The sequence below is a fragment of the Cinclus cinclus genome, chromosome 3 (genome assembly GCF_963662255.1).
Source record: "Cinclus cinclus chromosome 3, bCinCin1.1, whole genome shotgun sequence".
Classification (NCBI taxonomy): Eukaryota; Metazoa; Chordata; class Aves; order Passeriformes; family Cinclidae; genus Cinclus; species Cinclus cinclus.
This window is the reverse complement of record NC_085048.1, coordinates 26,018,183-26,036,760: the sequence shown is the minus strand read 5'-3', so window position 1 is coordinate 26,036,760 and position 18,578 is coordinate 26,018,183. Positions and strand designations below refer to the sequence as shown.

The 18,578-nt window shown below is 34.6% G+C and overlaps 1 protein-coding gene across 9 annotated transcripts in view; it reads right to left on the bottom strand.

Annotated features, from left to right (window-relative positions):
* PHF3 (PHD finger protein 3) overlaps window positions 1–18,578 on the bottom strand; it is a 49,854-nt gene that overhangs the window by 6,190 nt on the left and 25,086 nt on the right. For 7 of the 9 annotated variants that reach the window (XM_062489764.1, XM_062489761.1, XM_062489760.1 and 4 more), the window contains exons 4-12: window positions 10,512–10,836; window positions 9,299–9,476; window positions 7,611–7,761; window positions 7,328–7,484; window positions 6,172–6,288; window positions 4,069–4,200; window positions 3,489–3,621; window positions 2,801–2,993; window positions 1,087–1,234 (exon numbers count right to left, since the gene is read on the bottom strand). In XM_062489764.1, coding sequence (XP_062345748.1) covers window positions 1,087–1,234; window positions 2,801–2,993; window positions 3,489–3,621; window positions 4,069–4,200; window positions 6,172–6,288; window positions 7,328–7,484; window positions 7,611–7,761; window positions 9,299–9,476; window positions 10,512–10,836 — 1,534 coding nt within the window. Of the gene's footprint in view, window positions 1–1,086; window positions 1,235–2,800; window positions 2,994–3,488; window positions 3,622–4,068; window positions 4,201–6,171; window positions 6,289–7,327; window positions 7,485–7,610; window positions 7,762–9,298; window positions 9,477–10,511; window positions 10,837–10,961; window positions 14,548–18,578 lie in introns of those variants that run through there. The other 2 variants (XM_062489769.1, XM_062489768.1) reach the window with 2 other exon arrangements.

Below are 18,578 nucleotides of genomic sequence, written 5' to 3'. Positions count from 1 at the left end.
TACGAGAAATGACAAAAGAAATGTCAATCCAAATAAATCTTATGGTATGTCCTTCATCCAGTATCTGTTTCATAAATTCAAAATATACTTAGTTCTTTTGCTTCTCAAATTGTAATTTTAAAATATAGGTAGAAGTTATGACAGAAGAAAAAAAATAGATTTTGAACATTTAAGATTTTCACTGCCAAGTTAACAATATGTACTAAATTAGTTATCATTCAATAATGTTCATCTATACCTTGCCAAAACCATCCTTTCTGTTAGCATTAACCGCAAACATAACTGTACTGTGCTCTGGGAACACCCAAGCTATCCATCAGATCACACCACAATGACAGCTCCACACCTATGTTTATAATAAACTTTCAAAATCTTCATGAGGGGAAAACATAACCAACATGTGCATGTATATACAGATATAAATTCTTCTTGGATACTACTGAGTTCACTGTCCCCAGGCAAAATGAACAGACTTTCAGGAAAACATTTTTTTCTGAAATAAAGCAGAAGAGTTTTGAAAAGTGCATCATACTCATATAACAATCCTTTAGTATTAAGGAATATTGCAGGGCCAGCACTTCCCTGAAGATCTACAGCAAAGTGATGACAATCTTATTAACAGAAGACCTAAGATCTTTTAATTAGAAAGCTGATGCATCCTGTGTAGCTGTCAAGAAGAAAAACTGAGCTTTATAAGCTCTTTGATCTTTATTTTGTGACATGAAGATAACTATTATGAGCAGCTGCCTGCTTTTCCCATCTCTCAGACACAGAAGAGAACATCACAAACGTTTTTTTCAGGGACAATTTAGTCACAATGCAAGGTTAGGACCAGGATTGCCACCAGATAGGGAAAAAACTCCATTATTCAGGTTTTTGTTATAGATGGGAAGATGAACCAGAGGTTCATGTAATGAATACTGCTTGACTTACAGACCTTGACCTATGTCCTACCACAAATACTTTATTCAGTACAATGACCATGCATCACTGTCTTCCATTATTATACTAATATGAGCCTACAAGGCAAATAAGTTGGTAAAACTAATAAATTAATTGTTCATTCTTTTCAATAAATATAAATACCTCTGTTAAATACTCAAAGGAGCCAGAAACTGGATAAGCCTTAATAACAAATTTTGCTACTGAAGGCATATTGATAAAGCCCTTCCAGATGAAATTCAGACGTGCCAGAAACAGACTTTCACATTCCACAGTACCAGGTGTTTCTGACCTAAAAAAAGTACAAACAAAAACCCACTTGGTTTATGACATGATATATCATGCAAGACAGTGTAAATAATAATTTTTCTTTATCACAGAAATGTAGTATTAGCAAGAATTTTCTTTTTCAGTTAAGAATACTGGAGGGTCAACAAAAAAAGACAATCCTGTTTCTCATCTTCTAGTAGAGTAGCTCTATGGTACAGGAAGAACAGTCAGATGAGCAGCACATTAGCTCACTAATCAGTATTTTTTTAAAAACAGAGTTGTTATTTAGTCTGAGAATTATCAGCTACTACTACTGAAGAGAACACAAATGTACACAGGTGCTGCAGAGCCAGAAAGATGCTTCCCTACCACAGGTAAAAGATGACAACACACTTGCCTGCTGCCCTATACTGCTTTCCTAACTCCCACGTCTTGTGCCACCACTGTCTGTCCACCACCTGAATGCCTGTGTCACCATACTCTCTCCTTGTCCCACAAGCTGTGTCCTAATGTCTCTCACCTATGCATCATTTCCACACTTTCTGTAAGTGCCTCCTCCCAATTCCACCTGTACAAAACTGTTTTTCCTCCCTTTGGAAAAAAAACCTGTTTTTGTCAACAAACCAGCTGAAAAATATGACTTAAATAATTTCACAGGACAGTGTTTCTCAACCTGAGAGATTCCTTATGAAAAAATTACACATTCCAACATTTCCCAGCATGTTGCTATCAAAATATTTGAGGCGTGCTATTAGCAATTTTAAGCTGCCCACTAGTATCAGATTTTGTGCTGTTACAGTAACAATGTAACCTATGTTTATTTCTGTCTACACTGGAAATTACTTTGAACCTGCTGTTCAAAAACCAAAGTTCACTCTTCTTAGTAAAAGATCACACTGTCCTGATAAAGGCAAAATTTCAGCATGAACTCTGGTCAGTTTTAAATAATTGGGAGTTGATGTTTTTCTAGAAAAGCCTTTCTTCAAGCCAGAAAGAAACATCCTCATAAACTGCTATTTCCTTTTTAGTGAGTAGCAGAGTGTGGAAGAAAATGGAGAGCTGACAGCAAATACAGCAAAACATCAAACAAGATGCTGTTACCTGCCATTTCTAGAAAAGCACTACTTTGGAATTTGAAACTAGCCTGATTTATCACTGTAAATGCTCTGTTTAAAGCAACCTCAAATTCCCTGAATTTATATATACGCATATACAAAGACACACTCATTTAAATGCAGAACTATTCATACTATTCATGCCTTAACAGCAAAAGACAACATGAAATTTATATACTGATATTTTGTAATATGAACTTTTTAAACATTGCACCAGAAAACACTGGCTTTTTGGGAAAAGTAAACTATGTGGTAATTAGATGTTGGGAATTACAACGATATATGTAGTATCATGTATATAAATGAACAGCATTTACTCCACCAGAGAACTCTAGAATTCTAAAAATGTGCACAACTTCAAGTACCCAAATGGATTAACGAAATGTCACTAAAAAAGTAGCTTTAGACATGATAGTTTCACAAGATTAGCAACGCCTTTCATTTAAAAATACTGGTTCTACAGCTTATATTACTTTGGGAGAGGTGTGAAGGACTTTGATGAGTCTTGCTTATCATCTTCCAGTAATTCTGAAGCTAAGATGCTTGACGTGGAGGAGAGTGCATCTGCAATGCTTTCTGCTTCATTGTCTGACTGCTTCCGTGCCACACCAACAGACACCTTGACCTTCTTCCCAGACAGATCATCAGTAGGGGGAGCCATTCGGCCTGCAGGAAAGGAATGCAACAGCTTTCATGTTTTATTAACAAACAGAAAGAGGACTTCCTCTGAACACAAGGAAAACACACCAAAAAATACCATGTATTGCCTTTGGAGTGGGATAGGATACGTATTTCACATGTTTATATGCCGTGTAAGTTAATACATTGTATATGCTTATACAGTACTAAACATAAATTTGCCACTGCAATGGCATAGGATAAAGAAATGAGGAATCAACACTCGTATGTACATCCACCATAGGGATTTCACTCTCTGAAGCTTTTTTTAAAAAAAGAGAAATTTATGCCAATAGAATACCCTTTCAATAGTCTATTTTGTAAATTACGAAGTAAATTATAAAGGAAAACATTCCTTCCACAACTTCATCAGCAAACTAAGTAAAAACCCACATTTATTTAAATTCTTGAGGTATACTGAGAGCTATAACTGAAAATTATAGAAGGGATATATACTTATTTTCATGTGCTTTCCCAAATTACCTATGCAGATTTTGCAGTTTAGATCAAATAGATGATTTTTATGTTGACTTGTGGTGTCTGGAGATGCAGATTCATTTATTTCTTTATCCTTTTCAGCTTCTTCTGACTTCTCAAACAACTTCATATGAGGTTCCTAAGAAAAATCAAACAAATTTCAGTTAGGCTTTTTTTATCTCTCTGTTAATACTCCCAATATTGCTTAAAACTTTTATGGTGTTTTCCTCCCTTCAAACATAAAGCTCTTCCTTCAGCTGCATAGCCTAAAATTCTATCACAAAATCTCCAAATTCATTAAAATAATTAATTGGCATTCTCAAATATCTTCAGGTACCATTCAGAATATTTTCTAATTTCTACTTTCTATTTTCTACTACTGCCAGAATTCATCACACAGTCACAGACACAACATGAAAGGAATCAACAAAATCACCAGGCCAAGAAGTCAATGAAGATAACAGAAGAATTAAGCTTAAACCAGACCTAACAGATAATTATAGACCTAAACAACAAAATCATAAACAAAACACAATCATATTGCCTATGAACTAAACACACTGTAGTGCCATGCTTTCTTTTCTACCTGAATTTCCATTACTTCCTCTTGTTCTTTCATTGGTGTCTCACTTTCAATTTCTATTTCTCCTTTGTGAGTAATTTTTGTGATAGGTCTTCTTTCAACCTCCCTCTGCTCTTTTTCAATCATTTCAATTGTCTGTGAAAACAAAAAGTTACGTGTAATTATTCCCATACAGTAAATTTTGGAAATCCAGAAATATAAGAGAGAACAGTATTGCAATTAGGAAACAGTCTAGGAAGAAAAGTAATACATTCTTATTTTGCAAGTGTCAAAGCACACATGCAAGCAGCCTAACTTCTACAGCACAGGAGCAAATATTTACCAGGCATTCATTTAAATAAGTTATAAAACAAACCTTCAACACTAAATTAAAATACTAGTAATTCTGATTTCCCAAGAGCTAAAGAAAAAAAACACATCCACTCTTTTCCCATAATAATAGGGACAATGCAGGATATAAATATATGCAAATTTGTATCATTTTTCAACAACTTGTTTTTCAGTACATTAACCTAATGCTTCACCTCAAAAGAAATGCATTTTTAGAAGTAATGGAGATGCTAATTCTGTTAACACTGCTGCTTTGCTTTCTTGCAATAAAATAAAATATAAACCGTTATTTCTAATATTGCCTCTTAAAGCACATTTCCATTTCTTACACCAGGAGGGGGTTGTGTTGGCTGTGCCAAATATCTCAAACCTGATTTACTAATGAAACAAGGATTCTATGATTGCTTTGTCTGGCTGAAAAATACCAACATACTTTTGAACATCTGGGGGAAGTAAAAAAAAAATAAATTAGTATGTGGTAGTCTCAGTGCCTTGCTTAAATAGTAACATGAAAAATAGTCAAGTGATATACTGCTATTTATTTGACACATTTCTAGCAATTTTGAAGCATTTCTCTGAAATACTTAGGACACTTCAGCAATTTTTTGAGCAGCACACAAATTTTTGGGAAGATATTTCTCATAGCACTGGAATATTATTTTGCATGGTCTGTTTTCAGAATTTCACTGGTGTTTATAAAAATAAATGTAAAAAAGTTCCACTACAAAAGGTGGGCTTTGGATAGATACAGAATAAACAAAATTTTCATCCTGTATAGGTCCTTGAAACAACTCAGAAAGTAGCAAAAAGTTATCATGATTCATAAACAGGTGTACCCACAGTGTGCAAGGACAAGGAAAAAACACAGGAATAATTACTATTGCAAAGAATATTGCAGTCTCTAAAACAGCATTCCACTCTACTAAATTAGTTATTACCAAACATCAGCTCTGAGCACAGAGATGAATTTACACTACCCAAACATTGTGCTTTTAGGTTCTATGATGTAGAATATAAATACCAAAGATCCCGTTAACATCAATTCAGATTAAACTAGAGAATTTTTAATGGCCATTTCCAAGCAGCTGCAGTTATCGTCAGACTAAACACCCAATAAATGGAGCAATGTCTAACAAAAGGAATTTTCTATAACAATAACAGAGGTCCTCTTATTCCTGTTTCTCCTCAACTATCAGCACAGTATATGGAGTGACTTTCTGTTTTGAGAAGTCATGCTTAAACTAACCTAGTAAACTTCCTACACTTCCTTGGGTTTCTTTTGCTGCTTGTTTATTTTGTTTGCTATCTCTTTAGGCTGCTTTTCCAACTGGGAGATCAGGTTCTCAGCCCTGGATTTACTTCTTGAGAACTGATTTGTAACACTTCAGCAGTAACTTAGAAACAACATCAGCTTGCTTCGGTTTGGTTTGTCCAGATAGATCTCTCTCCCTCTTTAAGAAACTGGTGTTTATAAAGCTCCAGCAACAGCTTTAAAATCTTGTCGAAAATAAGGACAAAGAAGCCTTCACTCTTGAGACAGAAAGAAGAAAGCAAGCAGCAACAAAGCTGAAAGGCAAAGGAAAGTGCATGGTTTCCTCGCCTCAGAAACTCCTTTCACTTCCGTCCTAACAACATCTTTGGATACTAAATTAATTATAGAGATCCTCCTGTTTGGTCACAACATCCATTCTGCTCTTTCTGCATACACTTAACCTGCAAACAGAAGTTACACATGCTTAGGCTTCCAAATAAACAACGTAAGTTGACAAATCTCACATGTCTGTTTTCTCTCTGCCTCCAAGCAGCCAGTTCTTTTGAAGCCAGTTCTTCTGGGCTCATTTTTATTAGATGATCTGGAGTAACCTCTCCTTTCAGTACTTTCTTAAATAATATCTAGAAGAAAGAAGAAAAGTAACTATTGCTATCAAGAGAAAAATAGCTTGCATCAGGAAATACATCAGAGAAGTAACATACAACATGCTCTGTACAGCTAAATTGAGTGTGCAGGTTTGTAATTATCTCCACTGCAGGAAACAGTCCTAGATTTTATAACATAAAAAGCTTAATTCCAGAGCTCCATTTATTCTACATAACAATCTATCAATATATACCCTTAATGATCAAACATATTATTAACTGCTGTTTCAAAGGAGAAAGAGATTATGCCCACTGCAGCAGTAACTCAGTTTACTGTTTTTGTTTTTAAAGGTGCAAATCCTCTGTGTTACACAACAAAGAGAAGAAAAAAATGAAGAGGATATGTATGCTTCTTGACTAAATGAAGTCCTAGGGTAAAAAAGACAACCAACTACTTGAGCAGAATGAGCAAAGGGAAAATACAAGTTAACTGTTAGATAAAAGTTAAGATAGAAGTTCTTACAATTTACAGTTGGCTAACTGTAATGGCAAAATACTATAAACAAAGTGACTTGATCATAATAACTGATAAAGGACAAAATACAGAAGCTGAGGAGGTATGATGTTAAATAATGGGTTCATAGAAAGCAGAATAGAGAGTGAAGACAAAGCTTGAGAAATCTGGGTGTGAAAAAGCACAATGTGGAGAGATCTTGGACAGAAAAACAATAGGTGTAATAAATAGTAAAGAATTATGGATGGGACAGGAATAGCTAAATAACAGGTCTGTGGAAAAGAGAAACACAAACTAGGTAGGCTATATCTACTACAGTTTGAAACCAAACAAAAAAACAGTACAGTGGGAGCAAGGAGTTGGAGAATTAATGATGGGGAAGAACACAGAGGACACCGAGTGTCCAAAAAACAAGCGACATCAAAAACCAAGGAAACCTAGAAAACTCCCAAACAAGTTAAACTGCAGGAGGATCAGTAATGTTTCTACATTGAAGACTGTTCCTTTAATCCACAGAAAATCAAAGATTTGTGAAAAGGACAACAGACAAATCACACATACATTATTTTTAGGATCTTTCAAATTGAACATTAAACTTCTGTATTTGTTCTTATACTTTGCATCAGTGTCTCGAAAAAAAGAAAACAGCTCTCTTTCAATCCTTGTGGCAACTTTTGCTGCTCTCTCCTCAGGAATCTTTAAACTGGAGTCTGTCAATCTATAAGAGAACAGAGTAGCAAAAATCACAAAATGCATCCAAATAATTAACAGTTTTTCCTCTCTCTTCCAAAGGAAAACATTTATAAATACAAATTAATAATTTCATTTCTTAATATACCTTTACCTTTTCATAAGAATTTCTTTAAGAGATTGCTTGACACTTTGTCTTATCTGATCAGCAGAAGGCTTGGAAGCCGGCACAGCTGGCAAGTGTGTTGCACTAACGGATCCTTTCTCACTTTTCTTTTTCTTAATTTCTTGTTTCTCATGCATGCCTATGAAAACACACAGTTAAAAATTGTAAAGTATTCAAGTATTTTGATTTATAAACTTTTGCTACTGATGGAATTACTTTAATGAAATTTTATTTTTAAACTGCAAAGAACTGATCCTCAGGAAAAAGGAGTGGACCCACAGGATGGATGGTTTGTGTTTGGTTGGATTTTCTTTCTTCTTTGGTTTGGATTTTATGTTACTTAGATTAATCCAGAATAAAAACTTCCTTAGCAGAAACAGGGGGGTTGCCCTTTGATTTGCAATATTTTCTTCTACACCAAATCAAGATGACCAGTGCTCATTAACTTGATCTTAAGTATGATTTTTTACTCTAAACTTTTGTAACAGCACAGATTCATTTTTCAATTAATAAAATGAGAAATAATGTACTATGAAGCACATATAAGCATAAGAAGCTTTACTTTAAAATAGCATTTTACATTAAACTTAGCATTTCTGCATTAGTTAACCACCAAAATTACTTCAATTATTATAATCTCATCTTCTGATTCATGTAACACTCAAGGTCATTATAAGGTTTGTGTCATAAATAATACAAAGAATGGATACATCTAATCAAATGAAAATCATTAAAGTAACTTATTTTCAGAGTGTCAACTGAAAGCTCATTTATGTCAGCATCTGAACATATCACTAATTTTGAGCAGCACCCTTTTATTTAGGAAAGCAATGTGAAATAATATTATTTTTTTCATTTTATACTCAGAAAAAAAAGGAACAAATTGAAGACTGATAAAGATTTCTAGAATGCATCAGCATTGGCAAAAGACCAGAAGAGTTAAGAGTTTGAATTTTTAGACAAAAATTCAAAGCTTGAGTTTCAGAGTAAAAGATACAGTTCTCACACAAAATCTCACTAGCTTTGCGGCTGAGATTTCAGTCCCAAATTACAACAACTTCACATTACAAGGATCTTAAGAAAAAAATCCTTCCTGGAAGGGAGCTGGGGAGAGGACAGGGGTTGCTGGGAGGGTAAATATATCCCTTCAAGATTTCTAATGAAGTTTAGATGAAAATCTGATGACTCAGCAAGCAATATAATGCTCCCCTTTGAAATGAGTTTATAAAAGTGTTGATTTGTTAATTACAATCCAAAGACATTAGTAAGTCAAAACATAATTTACACAGCAATTAAACAAGTTTTATGCATACAAAGCATTTCAGAGTATTTTATGAAAGAGTATTTCAAAGTCTCATATAATATAAAATAAAGTTTAATACTGAGATGTCTGTGTACTTTTTCTCCCACTTTTGGTTTGATGAGCATCCTCTCATGAGCATCCTCTACTATTGAAACAGGAAACACACATCTACCTAGGACACATCTACCTATTAAATAAAACTGAAAAATAAATGAGAAATAAAAATCATAAATGTTATGGGAACAAAAGGCTCTTCAGATCATCATCATGTTCACATGAAACGTGATTTGAAAAACTGGTGCTATAAAGGTATCATCCTTCACTGTACATAGATGTGAACTGCAGTATGGAGGACACCCCCAAACCCTGGTACCTGATTTTGTGGACCTTTCGACTGTACTAAGGGATTCTTTACTTATTTTTTCAGTTTTATCTTCAGGGGACCGCCGAGGAATTGCAGCAGCTTGTGATCCTTTCCGAGCAGGAACATGCTGCCCTTTTTTAGCATCTGAGTCTCTGGACTCCGGTAAATTTCTCCCATCCCCAGATTCCTGAAAGAAACATTTACACATGTTAGCACGCTATTGAATGCTGCAATTACTCTCTAGGTAATTACCACATATTTTTCCCATTTTTTCCTTTTTATACTGTACCATGTATATCCTGGATGTATGTGCCACCATATAATTTTCTGAAGAATTACTGAACAATATCCCAAATTACTGCCAAGCATTGCTTAACAATGCCTTTTAAATATTGGCTCAAGATACAGCACAGGCAATTTGCATTTAAGCTCTGTGTTGACAACCACTAAGTTTGCAGTTATTTTAAAAAGTCAGGGATACCAATGAATGTCCCTTAACCAGTTTTAGCCACAAAGGTCACCAACCTTTAGAAAGCATACATAAACTAAAATTAAAAAGAACAGCTTACATTCCAGAATTTCAGTACTACTACCCAGCAATAAAACAGGGTTGCTGATGATTAGGTTATCATGAATACAACATTAGATACTAATAGACTAAATAATTATCTCAATAATCTTTGTAAATTATGCTTTGGTTAGTAAAATTAGACATAAAAAGTAGAAAAGCCCCAATCAAAGCACCAGGCATTCTTTTCTACATGCAATCTGAAATAAAAGCAATTAAAACTAAATACTGTTGTCTTAGTGTTTCATATTGTTTATCTACATCTTCTAACACATAGCAAATTAACAAATGTCCTACACTACATTTAGAAACCTGAAAAAAAAATGCACTAGGTTCTTCATCATTTCTTTGTACTCCCCTATGTATAGGTTTATATACACATACAAGAGTAGGACTTGGACGATCGCTGTGTCCCTCCCAGCTCAGGATGTTCCAGATGCATGAGACACACACATATTTCCAGCTTAATATAAGAAGAGTATAGCAATAGCCTCTTCAAAGAGTCAAGCCAGTTAGAAATTGAAGTAACTTTGCAAGTAATTTAAATTAGATTCACAAAGGTGTCTGAACATGGTCTATTAAGTGGAAATGGGACAGGAAGAAACCTTCTAACCCCAGTAATTAAGATAACTTAAAACATGAAATAAGACTTACCCGTCTGAAGATTTTGACTTTGTGCTTCCCAGTGTCCTCTGCTTGCTTTGTTTTTTCAGTCGTTGTATTTAGATTACAAGTAGGAGTTTGCTTTGACACCCCCAGTTTTTCACCGTCAATTGCTTTTTCTTCTTTATGCTCAAGTTTCACTTGAGTATCTGGTACGTTTTGATCAAAGCACTCCATTTTTTTGTCTTCTTCAGCACAGCATTTCACACACACATACTCTTTATCTTCTTCACCCATCTGCTGTGCTTGAGAAAGGCTCAGTCCAACACAATCACCATGAAACCAATCATCACATCTACCACAACCTACCATAAACCTGAAAACAAAGCAAGATGTAAGTCAGTGAAAACTGTGAAAGAAGATTATGAAAGAAGATACAGCACCTTCAGCAGGATATATCATAATTGTTTCGATTTCTGCATCTCAATCATTTGTTCTTACCTAGTGTTCTTACCTAAGTGATTTTCTTTGGTGCTTTACATCTATCTCCAGCCTTACGACATGGTATAATCCTGAGGTTGGGTTGCTTTTTTTGGTTTTTTTAGTTTTTTATTTTGCCTGTTACAGTAGTCCAAGAGACTATCAAAACCTCACTCTTGTTTGTGTAACTTGCTCCTGAATCCTACAAAGCTTCTTTTCAGATTACTATCAATGTTCTTACAAATACTAAAAAACAACAACAAAAAAACAAACCCAGCAACTCTCAGAAACAGTAAACTTGTTTGAAGATACTTGAAAATTTCTTTGCAAGATATTATCCTTGCCTCGCTACAAATCTGATTCTTAATTCATCAAAAACACATCAGCAGCTGCAGTCTTCCACAGCAGTATGAGGTCTTTAAATGTTTTGACAAACACAATGGGCATATCAACCTATTCTAAACTAGTTGGTATTTTACAACTCATTCCTTAGACCATTATTACTAAATTATTTCTAGGAAGTTGTTTTTCATTCCCTTTACTGGTGAATATGAGGCTAGGAGTTTGGCTTCCAAAACCACCTGTCCAGTTTGCAAGGACTGCTTTCTTTTAAATAAGGTACACACTTTTGCACTTCTCCGCTATTTTATTGAGAGCTAATATTTATGCAGAGAATGTTTTAAACACCAAAATTACTATATTTTAAATGACACCCTTCAACTCACAAGTCACTTAACTGCATTATTCTAAAAGCCGAATCAGCTTTAGATATAGATAATATTTTCAAAGCATTGTAAAGATCACCTGGTCTAAAACAAAAACATAATTTCTGACTATTTTGTGAAACCATTTTGAAAACTCCCATCAGGTATCATGAATACCTAATTGCACCAATAGGTACAATTTGCAGTGCAAGTATTTCGGAATGATGTCAAATTTCAAAGTTTCACAGGCTAAAAATCAACTACTTTAGAAGACTTACATGGTAGGAATTATTTTTCACAAATTATGAACCTGGCACCAAGGAACAGCTTTCAAATGATATAGGAAGATCTCTTGCAACATCCAGTCATATCCTCTTTTCCCTTTCATATTAAGGACAGGGTGGGGTTATTTTTTTGTTTGTTTTTTGTGTGTGCTTTTGTTTGTTTGTTGCAGGGTTTTTGTCCGATTTTTATTTTTCTTCTGTGAGTTTTCTTTTATACTTACATAAAACTATATCCAAGATATGTACTTTAACATAGAGTCTGGAAAATCCAGAAAAACTGAAAGTGTATTAATGAAAGCAGAAGTTTTTTGTTAATATTAAAAAATTATTTACTGAATTCCTAGGTTCTGAATTTCATAGACGACAGATCTGACTTAAAAACTAATTAATGAAAAATACATTGCTGAAACAGTCAGGTTAAGAGTTAAATAGACTGACCTGCAGATCCTATTTCTTTGGCCTAATAACTTAGAGATCTCTTCCATAAGGTGATTCAAAGAAAAATTATTCCTAACGTGTGTAGATCCCCACTCAGGCCAGGATCTGCTATTTGCTGACTTACCTACTTGGCAGAACCATATAAATATTACAGGATGTGCTTAGAGCAACTCTCATTATCCAGAACTGCAAATGAATGTTCCAGGTGGCTTGATGCAGGCATTGTATTCAAAAGCTACTGTTCCTTCAAAGAGGTTAAAACTCTTTTTATGTAACAGCAGACTTTGAAACAAGAGAACAGAAGAAAAATCTGCGTCTTTATGTTCTGTCCCTCCGTACTCAAAATATGTCAGGATTACATTCTGCTGAAGAAAATATTTTGATGCAAAATGAGTCTGAGAAGTTTTAGAGGTCCATCAGATTGAGAAAAAGCCTATGATGATGTTTGCTAGATTTGAAGAAACTGGTTTTTAAACTACTTTGGGAAGAAAAATATTTTCTCATTTTGAATTTTCTTCTTTCTGAGCTGCAAGTACATTAATAGTATTACTTGTCACTAGCAAACAATATCTGCCCATCTGGTTCATAATTTTAATTAAGAAGGCAGAGGTTCCTTCATGTTTTGTCAGTATCTTAATCTTTTCAGATTCGTATTCCAGCAAATTGCAAAAACAAGAAAGGTAATGTTATGGGACAATTACTTCTGATGGTCTCAGCAGAGTAATACCACAGCATTTATAAACACAACAGAAAAAAAAAAAAAAAAAAGAAGAAAGAAGCGACAGGACTGCTACACAAAGCTGACTGCTCCTTTCTGAGAGCCTAGAGCCAAACATGCACAGGCAGAAAACAGAAGGTGAGCGCCTATTTCATAACTGCAAAGCACACTGGGTGTTTTACATAGAACACCTCTCATACCACTTCAATAAAATCCTAGCTCTAATAAAAGAAAGCTCTGGGAACACCAAAACAAAAATTCCCCATGTAAGATTTTCTGCAAAAGCTGAAATAAAGTCAAAGCACACAGCCAAAGCATCATGCTTAAAAGGTGTTCTGGTGTCCTAAGCAATTAATGCCTGTTGTTTAAAAATAAAAGGAAACCAAGAATACACCATCATGAAGCCACAACTGCTATTAACTGAATTTTTATTAAAATATATGTATTTTTTCCTCAGTTTTTAAATTCAGGCATTGCAGACTAATTTGCTATATGAGGAAGATGGACTGCAGCATTTAGTAACCAAACTTTTGATTCATATTTAGAAAATAGGTATTTGCTAAGAGATTAAACTAAAATACACAAGATGCTGCACACCTTCAACTTTAAATTGACAGCACATGGAATTTTTCAGCTTAGCTCACACATATTAAGGGGGGGTAATAGAGATGGTGTGTAAGTAAGGCACCAGTATAGGCATCCAGTCTTAAATCTTTATTTTCAGGTCTATCAAATAAATAATAAAAGTTTTAAAAGACAAAAAACCCTACAATGAATTCAGCTCAGAAAAGATCATTCTTCACTAAGACTACACACCAGGAGAGAGATGTCATTCAAGCAAACTACTGAAGATGGAGGATTCATTTGGCTTCATTCCAGTCTTCACAACAGGGTTTCAGTTACACTGTATTTCAATACACACAACAAAACTCCAAAATTCAGTGTTCAGAAAGCAACACTACAAAAAGAATCAGGAAATGTCCAGGATGGCTGTTCTACAACACACAACGTATTGTTTATAACTGTTTTGTTTAAACCTAGTTATACAAAATGGTAGTAAAAATAATGTTGCTGCCTGCCTAAAAAAAGGCACTATTTCTACTAATTGGGTTTTTTTTCCCCACACTAGTCAAATGCAAGACTGCAACATTTGAGGCTGGCAGAGAACATACTGATTTTGATACCAGTAACGTAGATAATCCTTTTTACCATAAGGCCACTTATACATGTCTGTTTCTCTCATCTGTACACAAAACAACTATGATTTGTAGCAACTATAATTAGGTAGTGGGTAATGTTCAAACTAAATAGGGGAGTCAAGAAAAACTGAAGCCTGGTTTGAAGGCTCAAGGATGTCCTTTTGCACAGTTGTTATTTTTGACTGAAGCGGTTCTGGTATCTTGGACTAGTAAAACATCAAAGTTTCTGACTGCAGATTGCTTCAAATTTGAAGTGCAGGACTTTTACCCATGTTGTAAGGCTGGATTGGAAGATGTAAAGCTGAAAGAGAAAGAAAAACATGTTTTAAAATATTTAATCATGCCACATTCAATGAAAAACTTGCTTTCATTGGACTTCAATGCAAAAATATTTTTCTGTAAGAAAAAAAAATTAAAAACTGACAGGTGACAGCAGACAGTACTATAACTCATTTGGACTTTTGCATAGAGTATGCTACTGTTTCATTCCTTTAAAGAATCCCCTTGCTAGTCCACATATCAGCATAAGAAGTGACACCTTAAAATCATAAAACATAGACAGAAAAATTAATGTAAACCTGCCACAATCCCTCTTATGATAGGAAGACTTTCTTCAGTGTGTTACTTGTAGTAAACTGAATTCATTTGATAGATGAAAAACTCAGGCTTGGACAATTTATTTTCTAAATATATGGGCCATGTTTTAAGTTATGTAACAGCAGGAAGTTTCCGAAGAAAATCATGACTGTAAAATGGGCAGAACCCACCTTATTCATAAAGAAGCCTTTTACTGTAAAGCCATACTCGAGTAAAACAAAATAAAAATCAGGAGCCTTCAAAGGTTGTTCAGTGTGGGACAGTAATCAGCATTTTAAGATTAATTAATAAATGTAAGTTGCATTGCCACAGAAAATAATTTAGTTTCAAAACAATTGCTTCTCTAATCCTTCACGTTTGTGGTACATAGCAATTGGGAAAAATACCACAACAGGACTCAAATCTTCACCAAAAAAACCCCAAACAAACAGAAAACCCAAGCCAAACTATTCCAAATAACACTCTAGCTCTGAACTCACCTAAGAGGAATAAACCCACTGTTCACTTTTTGAAAACTTTTAAAGCAAGTGCCCTATCTACACTTAATGGCACTGCTCACCAATCTTCTATAGACCTGCTGTAAACTTGCATTAAGATTTCAATTATTTCTCTGCTGCACTGATGTTACAGCCCAACCAGTGTAAAATCAGGGACAAGATATTCATGGCATCGGCAGCTTTAGTAGAGTGTATGGTCCACATCAGTGAAGTAGTATGGCTTGATACAAAGCTCAAATAAAATATGGTCTGTCCAAAAAAAAACCTGCAATACCTTGTAAGCACACAGAAACATAAGCAGTTCCACTTGTTTCCTTCTTGTCAAAGTCTAACACAAGGGACATGATTTTTCAAGTTCTGATCTTCTAAAAAACCCACAAACCTCTTACAATCACTATCAGCAGATCTCTTTACACAGAATTTGCAGCATATGAAAAGGACACTGCAAACTTATTGGCTAAGGACTACATTTCAATAACCCATATTTTATGCCATATGGTTCTTCTCTTTCTTGAAAGTATAATTTTCTTTGCTATTCCTATTACAGGAACCCCTCCAAAGAGGAAGCGGCAGGAAGACAAACAACCCTATGCTTTTTGAATTAAAGATGAATTCATTAAACATGCCAAACAGCAAACACTAAATTACTAAACTTCCCCAAAACCCTGAAAAAATGAGTACATTTCCTAATATTAATTACAAATCTACACTAAAAATTATGCATATACACACACATATACACATATATAAACATTAAGGGAAGCTCCATTCCCAGTGGATTCTACACACATTGCATGTTGCAGGATAAGCATCATACGTTTTATAAACTGCATTTATAAGCACTTTGTATTTATGTTCCTCTTTTTTAAAACTATTTTAGACAACTTATGGTGTCCATTTCCTTGACTCCTTAATGCCACTGGTATTAATATTAATCCTGCCAATACTGCAGCATAGTAACATAATCTACATAAAATCTACAAATACAATTATGTAACCATAAATAGAACTCACAGTAGAGTCCTTCCCTTTGTTAATTACACATTACAATGTTGTTTAGTTTATAGTGGCATTCAGTTTTTCTAGAGCAGTGGGTGGAAAAGCACAATAGCTTTTAATGTTGCAAGGCTTTTCACAGAGGAAGAAAGCAGTAACAGAGGCAGAAAATTTAAAAGCATCATCCATTACTGTAAACTGATGACATCTTGCATAATCTGCTGCTTAACATACTCATACAATCTAATGGACATTTACTAGAACGCAGGCACCATCATTATTCTAATTACTCTTCCTTGTGAAGAATGTTCTCACAACAAATTGTTTGTTGTACACTATCCACTGGTGCCAGGCATTATCACCCTAAAAAAATATGCATATGTAATTCAAGAATGGCTATAAGTTTGGAGCCTTTAGCTCCTTTCTCAACCACTCTTTTGTATCGGCTGTGCAAATTGTATGATAGCCTGGATCCACTATAATTTACTGACATTTAGCACTATTTTAAAATACAAATCTAATAATGTTTACTATGGGTAAAAATGGTTTGCTGTTTGCATCCATCCATCCATCTCGCATGTATCATTGCCAAAATACTTTTCTGTACTACAGTTCTGAAGGAACTTTTTAGGAATTATGTGTAAGCAAAAGATCAGGAATACTGTACCTTTGCTAAATCAACATCGGCTCTTTCCAATTAATTACCTTTCACAATATTAGTAACTTTTCCTCTATATTAAAGCATAGTTAAAATGTAGGGGAAAAGGAATACTCTAAGTAAAATCTTGTGTATCACTTAATTTTTCTGTGAGGTCTGAGGTCAGTTTGTATCTGACAATTCACACTGGATTATCAAAGCCCAAGCAACAACAAAATAAAACCAGAAAAAAAGCCACAAAACAACAGTAGAAGAGAATCCTCAAACTCCCACAGCCTAGTAAAAAAAAAAAACTTACTCAGAACAGCTGAAATCAAGAGGAAGTCACCAAATTAAAAGTTACAAGCTTGCTCTGTGATAATGCTTTCTAGGAAGTTTGCTTAGAAACAGAGTATCTCAAGTTGTCTACCATGAATTATTCATCCAAAATTGATCGAACTTCTTGTTAAAGAGGACAGACTACAGACATGGGACACAATGTGAAAAATGGCTGTTAGATTTTGTCTATTTGTACAAGCAAGGAACCAGTTCAGCCCTCCAGCATGCAGAGAATGTAAACATCTACAGTGAAAACCAGATAAATCTCACATTAGCAGATTTCTCAATGTCTGCAGAGCTACCATCTTCATCTAGCACTAAGCCAAGAAACTGCATATTATTTTTAAAACACAACTAACTTAGCAACCTTTAATCTGTCTTCTGGAAAAGTAACTATTGTTTGTGACAAAGCTTAGTATTGTCAGCATCACTTGAATTCATTAGGAATTTGAGTAGTAACTTCAGTCTAACATTTTTCAATGTGATATGCATATCCATACACATACAAACTTTTCATCTACAGATAGATAAATGAAAATTTTTGCATGTGATTTATGCCATTAGCTGATTAGATTAACATCTCACAGCAATATGGGAACATGCTGGCAACATCAAACGTTGAAAATAATACTGTTGAGTAACAACAATTCAAACCTCGCACTGAAAAAATATCCCTTCAGATGTGCTGAAAATTACAAAAAGTAAATTGTCATCTGACTTGTGCAGAAACACAAGGCTTAGTTTCCATATGAAAGAGCAATTCTTTTTAGTTATGTAGCAAAGATACACCACAATACATAAAGCGAATGGGCTGAGAGAGTCCTAAAGCCAAACACTGGCAACCCGTTCTCTGAGTAACAAAAATATGTATGTAACAGCTATCATGATTACAGCTTATAAACTTCAAGACAAATGGAACAGACAGCATGAAGTCATTGTTCAAAGCTCAAGTGGGAAACAATGATAATCTACTATGAGAAAGCAAGCCAAGCACTGTCTCTTACAAAGCATGTTATAACTTGTAAACTTTTTCGATCATGCAAATCTCATGTTTCTAAAACAGAATTCCTCCTTTCCCAGACAAACCCACTGTATCTGCATCGCAGCTGTGTCAAAGTAAGCATTCTTAGACTTTGCACGTGGCCAGCAAACTACTGCGAGTAGTCCTGAAGATATAAATTTACTCCATTTGTCACATGCTGATCTGCAATAGAACAACACTGAAGTAT